The 23,978-nt window shown below is 32.1% G+C and overlaps 1 protein-coding gene across 1 annotated transcript; it reads right to left on the bottom strand.

Moving 5' to 3' along the window:
- Positions 1-544: 544 nt before the first annotated feature.
- LOC134681407 (histone-lysine N-methyltransferase SETD1B-like) lies at positions 545-23,895 on the bottom strand. The gene is made up of 16 exons (XM_063541020.1): positions 23,709-23,895; positions 23,446-23,573; positions 22,680-22,775; positions 21,683-21,853; positions 20,999-21,098; positions 17,940-20,011; positions 16,404-16,619; positions 14,911-15,019; positions 13,950-14,060; positions 12,962-13,163; positions 12,301-12,357; positions 10,787-11,727; positions 4,319-4,422; positions 3,037-3,153; positions 1,940-2,197; positions 545-934 (listed from the first exon to the last, which is right to left on the bottom strand). The coding sequence occupies exons 1-16, from the start codon at positions 23,734-23,736 to the stop codon at positions 761-763; spliced, it is 4,884 nt and encodes a 1,627-aa protein (XP_063397090.1). The 5' UTR covers positions 23,737-23,895; the 3' UTR covers positions 545-760.
- Between the last annotated feature and the right edge of the window lie 83 nt (positions 23,896-23,978).

Here is a 23,978-nt window from a genome sequence, read left to right as displayed (position 1 = left end):
ATATATTGCACATAGGAAATTTAAAAATGTACTACAATATAATGATAATAATAATGAAAAAAATCCTTATTTTGACCTAATAGTATTAAAAATTGATTAACATGCAAAACAACTAATGTATGTTATACTGTTCCTAGTACAAAAATGCATTGCCTTTTGGATGGATAAGATCTTGTTTTCATAATCAAAAATGACAAAACAAATAAAAAAAATAACAGCAAGTAGGATTTGAAATTCTTGAAGTAAAATCAAAACATGTCTAAATTTTCAGAATGCTTGGTTCCCCTTTATTATTTTTTCAGAATCCTTTTAAAAAAAGTTCAATCAGCAGACTAAAAAACAATTATCAGAAATATACCAATACAACTATCTAATTTTATATTTTGGTAATTGTTTGACTGTAATACCAATGTGAATTTCCGTATAGTATCATTTTGATCCTTAGCAAACAGCATATATATCCGAATGGCATGGATTTATTAAATTAAAATTATTACAAAAATATTAAATTTCATCTTTTACCCTCTTCTTGAACTTATTTCATATTCATTTCAAAGCAGAGAAACACAAACATTTCAATTAATAAAATGAGCACTGAAGTATCATAGTCTGTATGGATTTCCCCAATAAGTACATTTTTTAGTTGAATTTTTCTTTTCTGATAAAAAAAACCCCGTTAGACCATCAATTCACAACTGAAGATAAATAACTAATTTTCCTACTAACAAAACAGCAGACTTATAAAAAATAAATAATATAACTAATTGAGTGTTCCTCGACAAGCTGCATCCCCACAAAGACATGGAATTTTTTCATCCTCCAACGGAAATTTATAATCGTAGGTTATTTCTTCATTAACGTCAATCTCACGTTTGGAATATATCACAATTTTCTTCTGGTTATCTACATTAATAATTTTGGCATAACAGTTTGGCTGAAAAAGAAGAAAACATAATAATCATAATTTAGATTTACAGTGACTTTTGATATTCAAAATGTCCAGATACACAATAAAAGACTAAAGTACAGAATCCAGATCTGGCAGCATTCAAATTTGCAAACAACTATTCCAAAATTGTTAAAATTTGAAAGAAAAAGTTAAACATGTGTGTCACTGAAACGACTTTAAAGTACCCACTCAAATCAATTATCTAGATCAAAGTTAAAGGATAAAGTTTAAAATCAGAACATTTTTCCCCATTACAGTTTTATTTTCTGGACTTTCATCAAAAGAAGGACAGGAGACGTCAAAACTTTGCCTTAAATATGTGCATCGTAGAGTGGTTAATAAATTCATTATGTGACAATTGACGGACACTATTTTACCGTATCATTTTTTCAAACAATACAATCAGCACCTTTATCAATTAGTCCTTTGTTGTCGATAGCTATAAAATGCAATCAGCTGTTTATTGATTTTTTATAAAAATCTTAACGAGTTCAAGGTGAATTCAGAGTATTGTCTGATCCAGTAAAGTCAGTGAAACCCGAAAAAAAGTAAATAAACAAGATGAATGAAAACAAATTGTTTATATATTTGTCGCCAAATTCTTTCGCCTGAATTTTAATCGCCACAATAATAATTTCTTCGCAAATTGCAAAAATGGCAATTGCCAGCAGAAACCCTGACCTGCATTATGCGTGTTCCAAGTTAGGAATATGACAGTTGGTATCCTTTTGTTTCATGTATTTCAATGTGTATTGGCTTTTGATTCAGCGTTTTCATTTGGGACTTTCCCTTTTGAATTTCCTAGAGTTATTATAGTTTGTAGCTATATTAGTGCCTGCTCCAAAAATATACATTGCCTTGCTTTTTAGTATATTTTATTACAAATACTCTTCGAGCACCAGATTTGACATTTGATTTTTTTCTGATACCTCTTGAGTACTTTTTGGCATAATATAAGTAAGTTAAGATAAATAATAGTAATACACTTACATTGCAACTATGATTTATAAACCTGGCCAGATTTCCACACTTCGTTGCATCAATAATTGTATCACTATCTACTCGGAAGAGATAACTACTGCCGATTCCTGATTTCTCGTATTTCTTCTCCCGCAGGTCAGCGACGGACTGACGAATACTAGCACCTACATACTCTATGACCATCTCATCAGCTGCTATAGGTTCTAGTGCGAACAGTCCCCACGCATGGATACCACTGCGAGCAAACTTCATGTTCTTCTTTCTAAACTGTTGACAGGAAAATTTACATAGCATTACAAAATATAAATATTAGAAGAATTGAACAAAAAATGCTTAAGATGAGATAAATACAATGGCAATGTGAAAGAATATACCAAAGCACGAAAAATGTTTAATGGTGAGATGAGACCAAGGCAATATTGAATCTGAACTCAGAATTGTGTGTTTAGTTGTCCAAGTTTTGAATAAGCAATTAGTTATAATTTAGTTTACTTTAATAAATGAAGATTAATCCATATTTCCTAAATTTTCATTTCGGCTTTCTGTGTCATAATTTTCCATCTGAATTATTTCAGAAAAGTAGAGTGACAGTCTGATGATGTCATACTATCACGTCATAGACATTGTCTAGAAAAAAAGTGTGAAACTGACGATTTGCAGATTATTTCAAACTTGAGGAAGTTACACCTCATAGATAATGTATAAAGAGGGTGGTAAAGGGTTATTTTTTGTGCAACGTGATCGCCGTTTTTTTTTTTTTCACGTTCAATATGTTTTTACTTTTTTATTTGACGTTCAGTCTTGCAAGACGGGTGCCTCGCTCAATGTGTTCTGCTTTTACGTGCATCATGATTTTCAAAGTCTTATTTTGCGTGCTCAGTATTTTTCAAATAAAATTCAAACACTTGGCAAAGATCGTCAAAAAATACTTTTTTTAAAAGCCGTTAACCAATTACATATAAATCATAAATGTATATACTAAATCGGGAATATCAAGTAAAACAAAGAGTTAATATATACAAGAAGACAGTGACTCAGTCACAAAAGGTTCACATAAAAGTATTTTTTTTTCGTACAACGTTCATTACAGAAATTATTTCACTTACTTTAAGTTGATTGAATTTGAGAAGATCTCCTATATCCAGATCAGCAAACGTGGTCTGTAACCGTCGGTTTTCATGTCGAGCTTCTCTAGAGTTGGAGTAGGCTGTCACTTTCTTGTCCTGGAAAAATGAAAATAGAAATAGAAACAGAAACCCTACCATGGCCAGTACAAACAACACAAAAACAAAAGAAAATAAAACAAGAGGCTACTATTTAATGAGTTTGCAGTGGGTCTCGTTGGGGTCTAAGTGTGACATGGGATTGGTCTATTGTAAGCGTGACTTGTGAAAGTTAAAAAATAATGCGTGAAAACAGGAAACAAAGTCCATAAAGACAATGTAAATGACATGCTCTTTTATGGCAAGGAGAAGTGGGATAAGAGACTCTCACTTTAAAAACAATAAGAAGGATCCAGGATCAGACCCCCTATAAATTGCAGACCTGGCAAAAAATATGCTATTTTGATGTTTACTTTCACTTTTATTACGATCAGTTATATTTGCTGATTTGTAAACCTTACATAGGTAACTATTAATGCTGTTTTCTCTCTATCAAGATGTATTATACATGTACATTGTAGTTTTCAAGACAATTTCACAAAATGCCAAAAAATGTAACATTTATCATTCAAGGCTTAAAAACTTATAACTCTACAACACTGTGGATTTATTTATTCTTGTGGGTACCAATTTTCGGTGGATTGAGAAAATTTGTAATACGTTGAACATTTAAATTCATCGATACCTTGTACCCATGAAATCAACGAAAATTGGTATCCAATGAATATTAACAAATCCACAGTACAAGAGGTCAAATGATGTTTTTGTATTTTGGATCATATTTGGCAGATTATTTTTGCTGTGTACAGTTTCTCTTTATATTAGAATTTGGGTGATTATAGAAAAAGTATCTATCAACCAACATATATAATAATTACAATCTGATACATCCTAACAAGCTCTACAGAATGTTAGGTACTGAAAATTCAGAAATTTTTCATATGTTTTCCTATTGTGAAAATTAGAATGAGAGAAAATTTCTAAAAAATTAAAACTTGTATCTTAAAAATAATCTTGCATTTCTGTCCATTGTTCTAATTTAGAAAATGATTGCCTAATATAAAGATATAAGAAGATGTGGTATGAGTGCTAATCTGACATCTCTCCATACAAGTCACAAATACAGTAAAAGTAAATCATTATAGCCATCAACACAGAGCCTTGGCTCACACTGATAAGTTTGTTTATGTACAGTATTTAGCATTACAAAAATTTGTACACCAACCTGAGTTTTATTTGCCTCCTCTAATGCACAAAATGCTGCCTGATGAACTTTGCCCATCTTATCTTCCCTGGATAATTTGTAGAAGCCCTCTGTCCTCGCACACCCTGTAAACAAAATATAAAATAAGTCCAAGGACCATAACTCTGCTCAAAATCATCAGAGCGGATTAAAATTTGAACTTGATCTGTAATTTGTCATGATAAATCAATATTCCAAATATTAAATGAATATCTTCAAGCATGAGGATAAAAGTGTGGAAAACTGATTTGGCAGACTGACAAACGGACAGTCAGACAGATGGAGTCTTTATACTCTCTTAGTTGTATAAATACTGCTATGCTAGCAACAATGTAGTAAAAATATTTTTTTCTTTCTTAATATATTGTTAAAAGTCTTATAAATAAGAGGGTATGGAATTAATACAACTTACATTTTTTAAAGTAACTTATACTTTCTGTTGTTTTTGAAAATACACACCAAAACCTAAGGATGAGCACCAATTAAAACTGCTAATGTTTTAGCATATGATATGAAGGCCTTTTTTTTTGGTATAAAATCGTCTCTACTGAGCAATTGTTTTTGTTTTCACAAAACTAATAAATTTTCAGACAGTGTTAATTGAGCTTATAAAATCATTTAGTTTCAGATTGAGTCCACCCCACACTAAAGCATTCCTTTTTTATAAAAAAAAATATAAAAATATATATAATAACTTATATTGGGCAGTGGATTACCCCTCCAACTCTTTTTTTTTAACGATCAATGCGTTTGAATGGGGACATATAGTTAAAATGCACCCCCCTCTCCCCTTTATTTTTAAATGGCTGGATGCGTAAAACTCTTTCGTAAAAAAATTACAGGAAAAATACTCTGTAAGCCCTAACAGTCCAAAGGCACAACTTACATTAGTTTAGTTTTCATCGTGTAATTTGAAGTGAAAAGAGTGGTCTTTTACAATACATTTGTAGCAGCATTTTACATCTTTTATCAATTTATAAACATACAAATAAAACTAATACACAGTGTACATATTGAAGCATTAATTAAAGTTAGGGCTATTCCATTTAAACATAGATCAACCCCCAGGAAGGCATTTTGAAACCACTTCTAGTGGTGGGTGCCCTTTTCAAAGTTTTGATGAGGACAATCCTTCAAAATTTGTAAAAATGCTTCTCTGGGTGGCTGCCCTATTGTCATAGTGCCTTCCTGGGGGTTGATGTATGTTTAAATGGAATAGCCCTTATATGAAACTGCAAATTAAAAAAAAATTGCCTATGTTTTTTATAAATACACATTGTACATATTGAAGCATTAATTAAAGTCATATGAAACTGCAAATTAAAAAAAAATTGCCTATGTTTTTTATAACTTAATGGATAGTTTTCATTATAAAAATGATATACGTATACTTTTTTTTAAAAGAAAATTCTACAATTTGTTCACATTTAGAAGAAGTTTACTTTTTTATGATTGCTTGCTTCCAGGAAGCAATTCGCCAAAATATATCCATATGCACGTGACCGTAGCGTGACACTTCTCATAAAAATCTAGAAATCGCAATACACATGGATCTGCCATTGGAATAAACTATTATCTGATTGTACATGTTAAACACATGCTCAATATCCATTTTTTGTTGTTCAATTTTTGCAATAAGATGACATTGGTAAACTCTGGCTTCAAAACACAATAATTAATTAGCTGCCATATTTGTTAAATCATAACAGACAGAGAAAAAAAATTTGACAATTATATGATATTTTGGCATATATACATGCATTGGTTTAAGAATTGGAAAAACATTATTTTTCACCAGTCACTCATTTCATATGACTTTAATACAATAGATAAACAATCAATTATAATAAAAAATACTAATTTTATTTATATAAAAGATACAATTAAATCTGATTAAAAATAAAATTATATTATTAACAATATCATGAATATAGCAGGACATACAAACATTCACTCATTGCCAGTTGTTCATAAATAATAAATGGTTGAGGAAAAATTAATATGGTATATAATTTAATTTTTTTTACCAGTATATATTTTGATGAAATTGCAATTGATAAGGCTTCGTAAAAATAATAAAATGCTCCAAGGGCACAGCATAATACAGCCACAGAGGTGGAACCCTAAACAGTGTGGGTAAGTAGATATTGACAAAACAGCTTATTGCAGCTCTGAATTTATGATTTGGCCTAAAATAAAATATTGAGGGTTTCCCCAATCCTGACCGACCCTGAAAAAATGGTGCTACTCTTAAAATTTATTTTCAAATCTAAGTCAAATATTATTTTATTCATTTCTGATTTTCAGGCTTGCCAGATCGTCCGATAATGTTCAAGCTTTTTCGAAAAATGAAATTATTTCCCTACCTACCTACCAATACCTGGCTTGGCAGGGTCGAGATTGGGGAAACAAACAATATATTAATTAAGGCCTTAAATTTTGGCACAGTATAGGTTCTCTAATGAATGTGGTCTCAGAACTTAAAACATTTCAAATTGGAAATTAACTTATATGGGTCTATACCCAAAGAAATGCCAAGATTTCTTTTTTTTATATAAAATCATAGTCTTATTTTGGAGCCTTTGGATCACAAAATGGAATAGTTTGATAATGGGGCCAAAGTTCAGAAATCTAAATACAGGGATACATTCAGCATGTCAATGATATTAGATACCCAATAAACTCAATTTTTTCATTGATTATTGAAATCAGACAAAGTTAAATCTGAACCCCAATTTTGACCAACTTGAAAACTGTGCTCAAAATCATCAATCTATATACATGTTTAGATTTAGCATACCAAAGAACCCAAGTAATTTAAGGTTTGATGAAAATGAAACAAAGTTTAATTAAGGACCCCTTTGACCTCAATGTGGACCAATTGAAAAACCGGGTAAAGGTGGTATCCAACACATTCGCTGAAATTTATTTGGCTCGTTTAATTTTCATAAAAATTTGACAAATGATTTACTTTGACCCGATGACAAAAATATAAAAATTTCCAAAAATTTGAACCAACCATTTTATCAGAAAAATTACACTGGTTTTATAGCAGTTTGACAAACACTAATTTCATTGAATTTTGATCATTGAGAAGCTTAATATTCCTTTAACAACACAACATAATTAAAGCATTTAGCTGATTTTACAGAGTTATCTCCCTGTAGTGTTAAGTATCACCTTAACAATCCTAAAATCTAAAAACATGGTTAGATTCAGGTATATTAAAGAACAACTTTGTAATTTGTCAAGAAATAAGTAATTTACACATAATTAAAAGTATTACAAAAAATTGTTGGTGCCTTTTTTCCTGTACAGTTCAAGCCATAAAACCCAAAATCAATCTCTACCTAAATTTTTGGTATGGAACCTTGTGGATCAATTTCATAGTGATCTTTAGACTTATTCTCAATTTTTGTCGGGAAACCAGAAATCTTTATTTTTTGGACCATAATTACTAAGCAGTTAGCACAAGAACCCCCAAAATCAATCCAAAACCTTCCTTCTGAGGTATTGAACCTTGTGGTACAATTTCATAGAGATACATACTGTAATACACAAGTTGTTGTCCTAAAACAAGAATAAAGAGCTGCGCTGTAAGCACATGATACGCCCATTGCCCTCTTAGCTTGTCTTTATGCCTTAAAATGATTTTTATTGTACATTAATTAGGCTGTTAGTTTTCTCATTTGAATTATTTTACATTTGTCATTTCATGGTCTTTTATAGCTGACTGTGCGGTATAAGCTTTGTTCATTGTTGAAGGCCATACTGTGACCTATAGTTGTTAATTTTCTTTAATTTTTGAAAGGTAGCTTAAGTCAACAGATATAAACAATTCACCAAAGTTTCATTAAATTTTGTGGAAGTTTTATGAGTGATTGTCCGAAAACTGGCAAATCCCCCCTTTAAGCATGAAACTTTATAACATGGAAACAAAAAATCTGAAATTTATAAAAATCAAAAGGGAGCTTATGTCAATAGATATAAACAATTCAACAAAGTTTCATTAAAGTTGATGAAAGCATTTTAGAGTTGTTGTCGAAAACTGGAAAATCACTATTTTTTTTAAGGATAAGACTTCATAACATGGAAACGAATAATCAGAAATTTATAAAAATCTTGGTGAGCCTACATCAATAGATATAAACAATTCAACAAAGTTTCATAAAAGTTTGTGGAAGATTTTTTTAGTAATTGTCTGATCTATAAGTCTTTGTTCCCTTTAAAAAAAAGTTTTATTTTTTACAATATGTTGTATGGGAGATAACTCATACTTCATTAAAGCAGATGAAAAGTTCTGCAAATTTAACTGTCATATTCAGGTCCTTCCCATTTTTAAGATGAATGCACGACTTTTCCTAGATTAAGGTGGTACCTAACACTACAGGGAGATAACTCAGTAAAATCAGCTAAATTTTTTCATTATGTTGTGTTGTTAAGGGAATTTTAGGCGTCGCAATGATCAAAATTAGAATTTGACAAACTGCTATGTAAGTTGTAACCAGGGTAGTTTTTCTGATAAATTGGTCATTTGGTTGGTTCAAATTTTTTGAAATTTTTATATTTTTGTCAAAGATTCAAAGTAAATACTTTGTCAAAATTTTATGAAAATTATACGAGCCAAATTAATTTTAGGCAAGGTTTTGGGTACCACCTTAATGCAAGAATTTGAACATGGTAAAAAATCAGCAAATTGTTATTAAACCAGAGCTGTGACTGTTCTTCTATTGTCAAGAATTGTTAATACTAATGTATGTTGTACAACTGATGATTGGGCTAAGAATTACTTTCACAGTCATGTTTAACCCTGCCACATTATTTATGTATGTGTCTGTCCCAAGTCAGAAGCCTGTAATTCAGTGGTTGTCTTTTGTTTATGTGTTACAAATTTGTTTTTCATTAATTTTTTTCAATAAATAAGGCCGTTAGTTTTCTTGTCTGAATTGTTTTACATTGTCTTATCGGGGCCTTTTATAGCTGACTATGCGGTATGGGCTTTGCTCATTGCTGAAGGCCGTACAGTGACCTATAGTTGTTAATGTTTGTGTCATTTTGGTCTTTTGAGGATAGTTCTCTCATTGCCAATAATATCACACCTCCTTTTTATATGACAGTGTCATTAAACTTAATTTTAATTACAAATGTTAAACCATGGGAAAATGGTTTGTGAAATTGTGTTGCATTAAAAAATTAATTGTCAAATTCATGTTCACCGACTTGATCAAACTTTCCACATTTGATTTATAACTAAAACATATATCCTTATTACAAAAAGTCCAAATAAAACAACATGAACAAAAAATAATGCAAGGACTTATTACAACACATTGATCAGCTTTTGAACATATTTCATACCAGACAATATTGTAAACGTGTTAAATATCTAGATGACCTTCAAATACTCTTAATGATCAAAGATTATACAATGTATATGTTCAATAATGCAATTTACATGACATAAACAAAAATATAGATATAAATTGACAGAAAAGCATCTAGGCAATTGAAAAAAAATTTCAGCTTATTTTTACAAGTTGAACATAAAATAGAGAATGGAAATGGTGAATGTGTCAAAGAGAAAACAACCCGACCATAGAAAAAACAACAGCAGAAGGTCACCAACAGGTCTTCAATGTAGCAAGAAATTCCCACACCCTGAGGCATCCTTCAGCTGGCCCCTAAACAAATATATACTAGTTCAGTGATAATGAACACCATACTAATTTCCAAATTGTACACAAGAAACTAAAATTAAAATAATACAAGACTAACAAATTGTACAGTTTGTACAGTTGAACAAAATTCACTCCCAAAAGCAAAATACTATTCTACTTTTAAAAAGGTTTGAAATATAAAATGTATTTTTTTTAATTTTTGTCTGATTGCTAGCTAATGCCTCTTTCATGTCTTTTAGCCCTGTAAATATGAAAAACTAATACCATGAATACCATACATATCAAATAGTTCAAGAAAATGTGTTTGTGAATGTTGTTTTTCATTTACTTCTCATGAAGTCAACATTTTTTTCTCAACTTTTATATTATCACTGTATCATAACATAAAATATATGTACAACAAAAAATTACAATAAATTCTATATAATAAATTCTGTAAAAAATATTAATTTATACAATACATATATATATATAAATTTGTATAAAAATACCATGCATACAAGCACGAAAAGATGTAAAATGCTGCTAACTTATAATAATATGTAACTATTGTACAATGTTGTATCTGGTGTTTTTCCCCCCCAGTATATAACATGTATAACCCTAGCTAGGTATTTATTTAAAAATGAAAATCCTGAAATAAAATATTCAGACTCAAAAACCTGAAACATGGTGCAAGAAACAACCAACTCATATATTTCACTTTCCAATTTGAAAACATTTAAACACCAGAACCATCTGAATACCAAAAACCATGATAACCGACATATACCTGTTTTGTGCTCATGGTCCTTTTTCCGTCTTTTTGATGGCACTGGGTTGGGAATATTTGTGAACGGATGGTCGACCCATAATATATCATTTATCCAATAACACATAGGTTCTTCAGACTGTAATAAATGGTCGTACGTCCGTTTTAAGTAATTCACATCCTCATTGTCTATGCCCTGATTATAGAGATCAAAGAAAATTTGTCGTTCCTCTTCCAATTTCCTTGGAGTGAATTTTTTCACCTCTTTTGGAGGTGGAAGAAGATTAATTAACTCTCTGCTGCCTTTAGACTTATTCAGTACGTCCGTAATATCCACTAAATGCATGTCTTTTTGTTTTCTTTTGCCTCTTTTTGGAGGCTCTTTTTTCTTTTTGTCCTCGGTTTTTAATAAATTTTCTATATTTTCTAAATTCACAATTGGTTCTAAAGTCTTTGGTTTTGAAGGTTTTTTCTCCTCCAGAATGTCTTTTATTGAGGGTTTAGGAGGTAAGCAATAATTATGGTCTATAAACACTTCCATAGGAGTGGTATTTCCATCCTCATCTGCAGAATCTGTGCCGTCGGAATCAAGATCAACGTCATCTAGTCTTTCTTTTTCAGGTGGTCTTACCAGAGGAGCTGCAAAATAGTCATGTTCCGCCAAAAAGCTTGGGCGTTCTTCCCTTTCAGGTGCTTTTAATGGAACATCTTTCACTGGTGTTAAAACTGGCGGTTTTTGCTCACTATCACGTAAACTAAGAATTTCTGAAGCCTCCAGTAAAGTTTGAAATCCTGATTTAACGGAACTGTCTGTTGAAGTAGACTGAATAGCACTTGTTTTTTCTTCAGCCTCACTTTCAGTTTGTTTACTATCAGAATCTTCTGTTGCTTCACTTAATTCTCTGACAGGCGATAGCTTTCCTGGTGATTTCTTTCTCCCTTTTTCCTTAAGAGTCTCATTTCTAAAAAAAAAAATAAAAAAAAGTTAAAATGCTACAAAATATTTAGTACCAAAACATCTATATATATAAACTTGCTAAGTGAGGTTGATTCATTTCATCTTGTGTATAAAATACAACTTTTTCATATACTTGCCAATACGTTTGTAAAAATCGAACCTGTTGGCGACTTTTATAATTTATCATATGGCATGGGTTGTGGCAATTTTTGAAGGCCATACAATGACCAATAGATGCTTACATTATGCATAACACCATTTGATTTTAGATAGGTAGGTGTCTCATTGGCATTCATCCCACATTTACTTATTCTTATATTGTTTTATATTGAATAACAAATTTTGACATCTAGATATCTAGTTTTATTTTGTTGTATTTTTTGTTTGCTGTCTCTTTATAGTGAAACTCATAATTGTTTTTATTCAATTAGTTACTTCCTATGAGCTGGTTGTTCTTTCTTATTTTAGGTGTAATTCTCTAGTTGATGTGATACAGAAATGTCACATAATATCACACCACATGGTTATTGAACCTAGAACTATTATTGAATTTATGTTTCTATGGTTACTCATCAACCTTTTAGCTTCAACTTTGGCCTCTTCTTGTGCATCTGATGTCATACTTTCATCCTCCCTGAAAATAAATCATCAAATTAGGTTTGAACAATTTACAAAGATTTTAAGGCTCATGTGAGGTGAGAATCGTACAACAATTGAGACAGTAACCTCTCAACATACAGAGTAACACAATTTAACGATTAGCACATAAAACTGAACAAAAAAGTTGTTTCAATTATAACTAGACTGTGTCCATAGATAACCCACTCACACTACCATTTGATATGTTCTTGAAGCTTTTCCAATTGGCTTATAACATGTGGTTTATAAAGCAAAATCAAAAGGTAAGTTGATGTAAAGTGTTGATAGATAAACATTGGATGAAGAATAAGTGTCTAATGTCCAGTGGCAAGTCAAATGCATATTCAGACTAGGAACATGACAATGTGAAATGAAAATTAACCTTTCTTTGTATACTAAAACAACATGCTGTGTCAGATTTTTAATGTGTTAGATCACAAAGTAATAGTCTGCAGGAAAGCAATGTGATCCTACCCGAACACATAGTTCTGACTCCAAGCTGATCAGTCTTTTTTCAAACCCCTAAATGCCACATGATTCATAGAGAAGCAGCAATGATAAAGTAAAAGACCAACAAATGAAAGAAACAGCTATCATACTTCTCATCTTCAGACAAAGCAGATTCAGCAGTATCTTCTGGTTGAGTTTGTAACTTTTCTTCTACTTTAGACTCCGCCTTCTCTTTCTCTGTCTCCGCCTCTTCCTCTGATGACTCCTCCTCCTCATCACTTGACTCCTCATCGTCACTGGAGTCCTCACCATCTCCTTCATCACTGCTCTCGGCACTTCCTGCTTCCTCATCTAAAGGAGAAAAAATAAAATATTTAGCAAGTTTTCCATTAAAAAAGGGGCATAACTCTAGAACAGTAAAAGTGACAGCACCAATTTTCAAACTTGATCTGTATATCATATATTTAGATAATTATCATTGTATATAAGTTTCATAACATTTGGGACAGGCAAACTTAATTAAGAGAACGGAAACAAAATTTAGCAATTTTTCCATAAATTGTAAAGGAGCATAACTCTAGAACGGTAAAAGTGTCGCCACCAGAATTCAAACTTGATCTGTATTTAGTAGTAATTATCATTGTGTATAAGTTTCATAACATTTGGTAGAGGCAAACTTAAGTTAGAGAAAGGAAACCAACTTTGGGACATAGGGACAAACTGATGTACATACAGACAGACAAGGGTAAACTTAATATCAGATATGATTAAATCCTATAATATTTTCCAATCTTTGCAAAATGGGCAGAAATAATTTTCTTTGCACTGATCTATCTGTCCTTCATTTAGCAAAGACAGAATTTCTGTTTCTCACTTAGAGTCTGTGATTTTTAATAACACTTTGTGCTAGTTTTGTTATATGTAACATCTGAAGAGGGTCATAAAGGGTGTGTGTGTGATTAAACAAATGGGCCATTTCATTATTTATCTAAAAATAAAGAAAACATACATGATGCTTTTAAAAAAGCTTGTACAAAATTCAGTGCAAAAAAAGTTTTAAGCACGCAAATGTAGAAAGAATTGTAAACAAATTGCTCCAAAATAACCCTTTATACCCCGTTCTCTAACTCATCTTACCATCCGACTCATCATCATCATCTCCTTCTTCATCTTCACTTTCATCGTCACCTTCCTCCTCACTTTCACTGACCACTGGCTTCCTACGAGGTCTCCTTGGGGATTCCTTGTCTACAAAAACATATATAGCATGTTATTTTATGTCTTTCGTTAAATGACTTTGCATAACTTGGAAGATTAAATCAATAGCAAAATTTGCACAAATGACTATGAAACAAGAATGTGTGCATAGAACATGAATAGCCCTGTCGCACTATCATTTTCTAACTTCAGTAGACCGTGATATTGAGGTAATTCCAAAAACTCTAATTTGACATTAAAGGTTGACCAACACTTTAACTTGAAGCGGGCAAGATCATTTTCTATGTTGAGTGGATCGTGAAATCAGTGTAAAAACTCTAATTTGGTATTAAAATTAGAAAGATCATATCATAGTTATATAGGGAGCATGTGAAATAAGTTTAAAAGTTGATTGGACTTCAACTTCATCATAAAACTATCTTGACCAAAAACTTTATCCTGAAGCAGGACAGACAGACAGAATTTGCAGGTAAAAACACTTTCCCCCAAAATCCATTTAAAATTAGCTTTCAAGAAACATAAGAAAATAAATGAATCTACAGGATGCGATCAAACTAATTTGTTTAAGGTGGTACCTAACACTACAGGGAGATAACTCTGTAAAGTCAGCTAAACGTTCTAATTATGTTGTGTTGTAAAGTGAATATAAAGCTTCTGAAGGATCAAAATTGGTGTTTGTCAAACTGCTTTATAACCAGTGTAAATTTTCTGACAAAACGGTTGGTTCAAATTTTTGAAATTTTTATATTTTTAAAAGTAAATACATTGACAAAATTTTATAAAAATTAAACGAGCCAAATTAATTTTAGTGAAAGTGTGGGGTACCACCTTAAGTTGATTATGCAATGATCACTTAGGATCTTAACTTCATTATCCTTACCAGATATTTCTCCTTCTTCATCCTCCTCATTAAGATCTTTAGACTTTGATTTGTCCTCTTGTTCCTGTACGTCAAACTGGGGAGGTGGAGGTTTGTGAAACGTTTTTCGCTGCAAAAATGATGGATATATATATATATAGTGAGATTGGGAAAGTTCATATAGCTTAAATACTGTTAGGCTTCAGGCCAAAAAAAAATTTATTTCTGTTTCCTGCTGCCAAGGCAAATAAATCGGCATTTTTTATTTTTTGCACTCCCTGCAGTCGGTTCAATGTCAGGTTTGGTTGGGTTGCTGTAATCAAAATTGTGTTAATCTCTTTAAAGAAGCTTTGATTGACTTCTTCTCCCAGTGCCAACATTTTTAAACCTTAATTGTAGCACATTTGTGTTGGGAGTAGCCATTTTTATTGTTTGGGCATTGTATGATACAGATCTGATTCAGACAGGAAACAATTTTTTTCCGGAATTTAAAAAATAAATCTAGGGTCGGGTTTTTGAACCAGTGTCGGTTGGAAGCAGGAAACAGACATATATTTTTTTTGCCTCATGGAACAGCAAGTTTGATAAATTGTTAAATGTAGCAGGATGATATTACTGTAGATTAACTATATGTAGTGGTACTGGTAGTGTTGTTCAATCTGTAAATAAATGGAGAATGTGTCCCATGGGTGATGCCCCTGCTTGTATATAACATATTGAAGGGACAGAACTCAAGAATGGTAAAAGTAATCCTACAAAAATTTGTAGTTGATCTGAGTTTTGTTGTTATAAGCATAGTGTATAAGGTTTATAGTATTTGATTGTGGCAAACTAAAGTTAGAAGACTGAAAAGGAAAATCTTGTGTATTTCCATTCGTTAAGGGGCATAACTCTAGAAGGGTAAAAGTGACACCATCAAAATCCAAACCTGATCTGTGTTTTGAAGTAATAAGCATTGTATAAAAGTTTCACACCATTTGATTATGACAAACTAAAGCTACAGAACACTGGAAAAGTTGTTAAATGGCACAATTCTAGAAAGTGACACCATCAGAATTCCTTCTTGATCTGTCGTTTGTGGCAATAAGCATTATGTATATATATGTTTCATAACATTTGGTTGAGGCAAACTAAAGTAAGAGAATGGAAACCAATTTTGGGATGTACAGGCAAGGGTAAAACTTAATTTTATTTGTATTTGAAAGTTTATGATACCCTATTTTGTACATTATAACATTAATAATTTTTTAGAATAATTCATTTACCAATCAGGCAATAAATAGTTTGCTTCTTACTTAATTCCGATAAAAAAACAAGTTAGTTTCAAGAAAAACCTTCTAATTACAAGTCTTCAATATAGACTTTTCAATCTATAAATTTGTATAGGCACAAAGCTGAGTTAAAAAAAAAATAATATTAGCCTGTGGATGATTTAACAGGTCCTGCAAAATTATTACAATGCTGGGCTGATGGGACTGTGGTTAGGCGTGAAGACTATTTCTACATGACCATACCTTGAATGATGGCAACCTTGGCATTCCACCACGAATTCCGAGGAATCCACCACCCCCACCAAATCCACCAAGGTTCACCTCTCCTTCCTTGGACCATGGATGTTGTGGTTCAAACAGTGTAGCCAATGTAGACATCACCTCACTCTTACCGACTGTCACTGTAGATGGCTTTTTTGATTCTGCTGGTTTTGTTGGCAATAACCTTTGAGGCATGGACTATTAGAGAAAAAAAAACCAATCACTCATCATGTTCATTATTATTATATAAAAATGAAGTTTTCCTAAATTATCATACTTTTTTCTGGTAATATTTTTATTGCTTTTATTTTGTTTGAGTTTTTTTTCAGTTCAACATATTCAAGTGTTTTGCTGAGTACACATGTACATACAATTTACAATGAATTCTAGAAAAAACGAAAATTACAAAGTTACTTTTGTAATAATTTTTCTGGTATTTTTTTTAATACAATACTTGCATGACTATAACATGTATAACACTTGGTGACTTATAATTACTTATCAATTAAAGTGACTTATACATGTTATAATTACTTATCAATAAAAGTGACTTATTTTACTTATCAATCATTTTCAATAAAAGTGACTAATAAATACTTATCAATAAAAGTAAAGTACACATTCATGAATTAATAATTTTTTAAACCCATTAACAATTTTATTTTGGTGTTGTTGTATACAATGTAGGTTTTATATGGCTGCAGTGATTGACTTGTCTTTTTGTCATTCTTGTTATTTGCCGTCCCATGGCATTGGAAGTTTCTCTCAAAGGTCACAATGGTATCTTCCAATCTCTTTTCATCATGACAGTCGTAAATCAATCGTCACGATTATGGTTTCAGTCTAAATTGTTCATAATGTTTTGAATCATGGTTTTCACAGTGAATGGTTTATTTCTCTGTTCATAGTAATAAACGTGTAAAACATTCAAATCCACCAGTAAACCTGAAAATCATGCTTACAGTGAATAGTCTGTGCCGAAAGTGTCTAGCCTTGAGCCTGGTGACTAGTAAAAATTTGTTCAGGTTAGTTATTTCCTTAAAATGAGCTTCTTTGATTGAAGGTTTAATCATTTTTGACACAGACTGAGCTAGCTAGATACAACAATGTAAGAAAATTCACCTTTAATTATAATCAACATGTTTAAGCTATATGAATGTACATCATGTATGATGTTCATGACGTAATATGTTTATTTGTTGATTAATCAATATTAGCACGAGTATGAATGGCCACATAGCAAGTTACTGTGTGCTTAATAACTATTAATGTCACAATATATAATCCTGTAAACTAATTCTTTAACATGTTTAAAGGCATCTATTTGTGGCTGACATTGTTAAGGTTGATTCATTCTTAGATTTGAAATTAAGCTCTTTTTTGTATATATTCCTCAGATATCATACTATATGATGAGGGTAGTAGTTAACATCATTTGACCAGACTTTTGACCATTATTCAGAATGCAGGTACCCCCTTTACCACCCTCTATTATCTGATCATACTATACATCTATACCTTTGTTCTGGTTTCATTCGTGGTCCACCAGCTGTCGAACGACTTAAATGCAGAGCTCTCCACCATTTTCTTACACATGTCTTTCTGCATAATCTCTTTTAATTCTTTCACAAATTTGTCCAGAACAGAAGAAAAAGTTTTATCTAATTGTTCATCATCTACCTTATTCTGAAGTGAGTTTTGGTCATTCATGATATTTTGATATTGATTGAAATAATTTTGGTTATACATTTCTGCTTGATTTGGATAACCCATATAGTTACTATATTGAGAGTATTCTGCACTGAAATTGGGATTTGTCATAAAATTAGCACTAGACTGTGGATTATTGGCTGCTAACATACTTGGATTTATTTCTATATTCTGGTTACCACTTTCTCCTGAAGAAATGCTCATTTTGTCGTCTGCATCTTCGGCCTGATTGGCAACAGGCGTTGACATATAAGGCGTGTCTCCTGGTGTTTGCATGTATGGGGTCTGAACAAAATGATTTTCTCTAAAGTCTATTTCCGTTTGCTTAGGATTCATTTGAGCACTAAAATTGTCTGTAGGTGTGGAATGAAAATTGTTAAATGGAGTTTGGGAAGCACTAATACTGATGTCATTATTTGGAACATTTTCTGGCGGAGAAACTTCCTTTTTACGTGATTCACCTGCTGAATCTGATGAAGGACTTCCAAAATTGTCCACCATACCAGAACTCTGAAGCAAGCTCTGAATTCTAGAATCTAAACTCATCACTCTAGGTTCATCTTCCGACGGTTCAGGATCTGGAGTTCTTGGTTTTTGAGGTGGAGCCTGTTGGGTTGGTGGCTGCTGAATGACAGGGGGTGGGATCATTTGAGAAGGAATTATTGAAGGGGGTGGAGGTTGCATCATCATGTGATCTTGCTGCATTGGAGGGGGTTGACCTTCTTCACCTTGAGAATCAAACCTCTCTCTTGAATCCCTTTCCCAATCCCTTCCTTTGTCTCTGTCTCTATCTCTATCATAACTATAGCGATCCCTATCCCTACTTCCATATCTGTCACGGTCCCTATGTGAATAATCTCGATCGTTTCTATCACCTCTGCCACCATCTCTGCGCCAATCACGACTGCGATCATTTCTATCACGATCGTATCTGTTTCTCCCACTCCCATAACCTCGGTCACCATTTCTGTTGTTCCTATCATTTCTGCGGACATTACGGTCATCATTTCTACTAAATCCACGATCATCATTACGACCATAACTTCGGTCGTCACCCCTATTGAAATTTCTATCCTCCTCCCTATTAAAAGGTCTATTATCACTTCGGTCATAGTTACGATCGTCACTTCTGTCAAAACTGTTGTTTCTATCCCTGTGATTTCTGCTGTTGCGGTAGTTATTGTCAAACTGAGATCGTGGCGGTTCATTATTTTGTGGTGGCATCAATGGGGGTGGTTTGTCAATGACTGAATTGGACATGTTTGGAGGTGGCTGAGTATGATCAATGAATGGTGGTTCAGGTGGATGTAGTGGTGGCTGTTGAGGTGGCAAATGGGGTGGTTGATGAGGTGGTTGATGGGGTGGCGGTTCCAATATTAAAGGTTTTGGCCCATCCATCTTATTAAATGCATGATTATTTCCTCCAAATGATGATGGTGTGCTCATTGAACCGAACGATGATTGTGACATAGGTGTAGACATATTTGGTGTATTGGGGAATGCAAAATTTGTCATATTTCCTTGAGATGAACCGTGAGGAGATGGTGTCAAACCAAACTGATTCGGAAAATTTCCTCCGTGTACATTTGGCGTCATTGCTGGTGTCATTCCAGGTGTCATACCAGAATATTGAATATCAAATGCTGAATTTCTAGGATCACTAATATTATTTAAGAAACCTGTATCATTGAAGGTTGGCATAGGTGTTTGAGCTCCAAATGCATCAAAAGTGTTTTCCTCAAAGCTAGAATTTGACTTAAAACTATCGTTAAAACTTGATGATCTATTGCGTCTTGGGTCTGATGGTGTTGTTGGTTCTCCTGGAATTTTTTTCGGCTTATCAGATAAAACATCATCAACTAACTTTGTTCTTTCTTTACCTACAAAAATACATGCTGTGTAAGATAAAAAGTGCACAAATATACAACCAAATCAAAAATAGCCTATATGATGTACAGTGTCTTAAAGTGACTAACTTCTTAATCATTTGGTCTTAAGTGGACGAGTTGTCTCATTGGCATTTGTACTACATCTTTTTTTCTTGGAGATTGTAACATTTAGGCTAAAACTTTGTCTCCCATACACAAATTTGCTTTTAACTCGTGCAAACCTGCAAAAACTGCCAGTTTCCTTGTTAACTAACAAGAACTAGCTTATACCCATTTTGCCTCTAAAAGAAAAATATACCTATAAAGATGACAATTTGCTAAAAAATATATTTTTGGTATTAGATCTTGGCTCTCATGTATTTTGAAGAAAAAACTATGCGTAAAATGGTAATTGTAGTACAAATATTTAATATATGTCATTCCAACATTTGTATGACATCCAACCTTTCTGTAAGAGTATTATAACATCTAGATTAACCGGATTATCTATCAATTTTACTTTATTTGCGATTTTTTAAATGATGCAATGTCATTCCTGCTTTTAATGGTTACAACTGAATTTTTGTAGTCATGAAAAGGTAAGCTAAGGCCAAATATCAAAGGTTTTATAGTAAAATAAGACCTTCAAGTCTTTATGTCATGGTAACAATTAATACTGTATCATATCAATGACGTTGTTTTTTTATTATTGGTAAAAAAAATGCTAGTCCATGGACATGTCTACACAAATTTTTAGTGACAATCCTGGATAATATATACTGTGGATTCATTTATTTTCGTGGATACCAATTTTCGTGGTATGAGGAAAACTTACCATTTTGTGGCTATTTAATTTTGTTGTTATGCAAAAGTCTGCATACAAGGCAAGGGAAAATTTACAATTCGATGAATATTTAAATTTGTGGTTAATCTGTACCCATGAAATCAACGAAAATTGGTATCCAACGAATATTAATGAATCCACAGTATCCAGCTTACCTCCTGGATCAACATAAACTGTCATTATATTCCCCATCTTAGAAGTCTGATTTAGTTTCTCCGCACATATCTTGGCTGACTTTGATGAAACAAACACAGCCTGAAATAAAATAAAATATAATTTAGTCATTCTTGATTCAGACTTCATGTTTAATTCCGCCACATTCTGTATGTATGTGTCTGTCCCAAGTTAGGAGTTAGGGATTTACTCATTGTTGAAGACTGTACATTGACCTGAAGTTGATAATTTCTGTGTCATTTGGGCTCTTGTAAAGAATTGTCTCATTGTCAATCACACCAACTAATCGAAAATTCAATTGACTGAAAATTAGTCCTTCCTTATGTTCATATGAAATTTGAAAAGAAATCAAGATCTTACATTTTTAACCCTTTTTTTAATCCTGAATCCTGAAGTTAGTTGATCTGATTGCAATGTTTTTCCAGTAAATACACTGTTACTTGTCTTATCGGGGCCTTTTATAGCTGACTATATGCGGTATGGGCTTTGCTCATTGTTGAAGGCCGTACGGTGACCTATAATTGTTAATTTTTGTGTCATTTTTGGTCTTTTGAGGATAGTTGTCTTATTGGCAATCATACCACATCTTCTTTCTTTTTTATACTACCTACATATATATTTTTCTTTTGCCTAATTTTTATCAACATATTTTTCTTATCTCATACCTTCCCAATACCAAGATGTTTTTTATTCTTTGGGTTGTAGAAAATATTCACTTCTTCCAACATTCCAAATGATTTTAACATGTTCTCTAAAAACTTCTTGTCAATATTGTCGTTCAGATTGGTAAATGTCACTTCATTGGTAGGTGGTGGTCCAACATAATAATGGTCATACTAAAAATAGAACAAATGGAAAAATTAACACAATTGTAAAATAAATTGCTCCCCCGAGGGCAGCTGGATGTGACCGCAGAAGTCCAACCATGAAGGGTTGGGACAAAAAGTGACACAATATTTGCACTTGATACAGGTCTGAATTTGGATTGTAATTAAATATTTGACACAAAATATAATAGGTTTCTGACACAGAATAACTGTAGTCAATAGAATTGGTTATATGATTTGAATTTATATTCAATGTATAAAAAAAAAAAAAAATCCCCCTTTTTAAAAAAAAAATAATCTTTTCCTCAACATGATCAAGTTATGGTCATCATCTCAATTCAAATTTCCAAGGGAGTTTACCACCATAATTACCAAATCAAATACATCATTTAAGTATTAAAACAGAAAATGTCATACATTTTTGTACATGGCTTAAATTAATATACCTTAATCAGCAAATTTAACAGTTACTTTTAAAAATAAATAAAATATACTCAAGACAATACATCATTTCTTTATATATAAGGGAGGTAATTCAACTGCTTTTATATAACAAAAAAATGTATGTATTGTATTTAATAATTGTTCATTAACCAAGAAACCCTTGTTTTTCCATCTTTTTTGTCCACATTGCCAATCATACATTGTACCACATCTTCCAATTTTATATTGGAAAGCAGAAAAGTCTGTTAAGACAAAAATGAAAGTGGTTGACTGTGCAGAGATCATAATGAAACAGTCACAAGTTAAATATTTCACACTTAGTAAAAATTATAATAGTTTGGATATTGAATTATTTCTAGAGAGAACTTTGAGACACACTACATAGTTTTACCGTAAATCTTGGAACAGGTAAATCTGCAGGAATTCTTCTTGTCCACATTCGAGTTAACCTTGATCTTGGATCTCTAGTGTGGATTTGATGACTGTCCTATAATAAGAAAAGCTTATGATATAACTATTCTAATAGTCTTTAATACACATGAGATTCAGATTCAGAATTACCAAATCTCTTCTGTGTCTATACTTACACTCAAAATGTCAATCTGAACAAATCATGATCTAAGTATATTTTTCCAGGATAATAAGTATTTTCTACCAGTATCTACAATGTACTATTCATCTATGGCAGGGTTGTTTGATGCTACAATTAAACTATTCAAAATTCTTTGCCAATGAAAGGGATTTAGTAGTTATTCCCTTGTATTAATTTAAAGTCAGCTACATCATCAATATAGATGTTACACAAATTTACATAATACTTTTACAATATGTTTTTGCATAAATGCATTTACCAGTAATAGTTGAAGCTACATGAAAATGTACAGACAGAGAGAAATAATAAGTTCTTTAACAAGCGGTAGGTTTAAAATTTTACAATTAGCATTTTAATAAGACCATGTACAGTGTATCCATATCTTGAAATTATGATACAAATAAATGTAAACACTGCATATTTGTAAAAATGCATGAAGTAAGTATATTTCCTGTTTAAACTGCATACAGTATAGGCATGTATCAACATGAAATGAAAGTAATAACTTATATATCCAACTGTCATAATTGACAGTCTTCTCGTTGCTAAAATCATAACATGTTACCGTTGGATCTATCCCATCAAATCTGTAGATTTTCTGGGAGCCTCCTCTTATCATGGGATCTACAAGCAGTTTGTAATTTCTCCTCAGTTTCTTGTCTCCATCCATCCCTGCCTTCATCCCATTTAAGCCTGAAAATAGAAATTAAATGCATGTAAATGACATGAAACTAAAAAATATCATGACAATCACGAATTTGAATGACAATAATATCTATTCATTGAAATTCAATTAAATTTTCAAATGTAAACATTGTATATCCTCACTGGAGCTTTCCATTCTGTCGAAATCCATGTCTTTTCACGTTGATTGACAATTCTGGCTACTCCTATGCTTCTGTACTGATTCTTGGGTTAAATAAGATACCTAAAAACACATCTACAAACAAAACTATTGTTTGTAAACGTATTTAAGTGAAATAATTTGCTCATTCTTAAAACACAAGCATCAAAGATTCCTTTCTATCCCACAATTCATTGCACCGAAAGGCAGAGTTGTAAAATCTGAAAATCGAGATATTTTCGTATAAATATTAT

This window comes from Mytilus trossulus, chromosome 8, assembly GCF_036588685.1.
Source record: "Mytilus trossulus isolate FHL-02 chromosome 8, PNRI_Mtr1.1.1.hap1, whole genome shotgun sequence".
Lineage (NCBI taxonomy): Eukaryota > Metazoa > Mollusca > Bivalvia > Mytilida > Mytilidae > Mytilus > Mytilus trossulus.
This window is presented reverse-complemented; position numbering and strand designations above follow the sequence as displayed.

Excerpts from the sequence above, each read along its gene's own strand:
- LOC134681407 (XM_063541020.1), bottom strand. The coding sequence starts at position 23,736 with ATGGATTTCGACAGAATGGAAAGCTCCA. Across the intron at positions 12,358-12,961 it reads GCTTTGTCTGAAGATGAGAA|GGAGGATGAAAGTATGACAT; the intron begins GTATGATAGCTG and ends ATTTATTTTCAG. Across the intron at positions 935-1,939 it reads TTATAAATCATAGTTGCAAT|CCAAACTGTTATGCCAAAAT; the intron begins GTAAGTGTATTA and ends CTTCTTTTTCAG.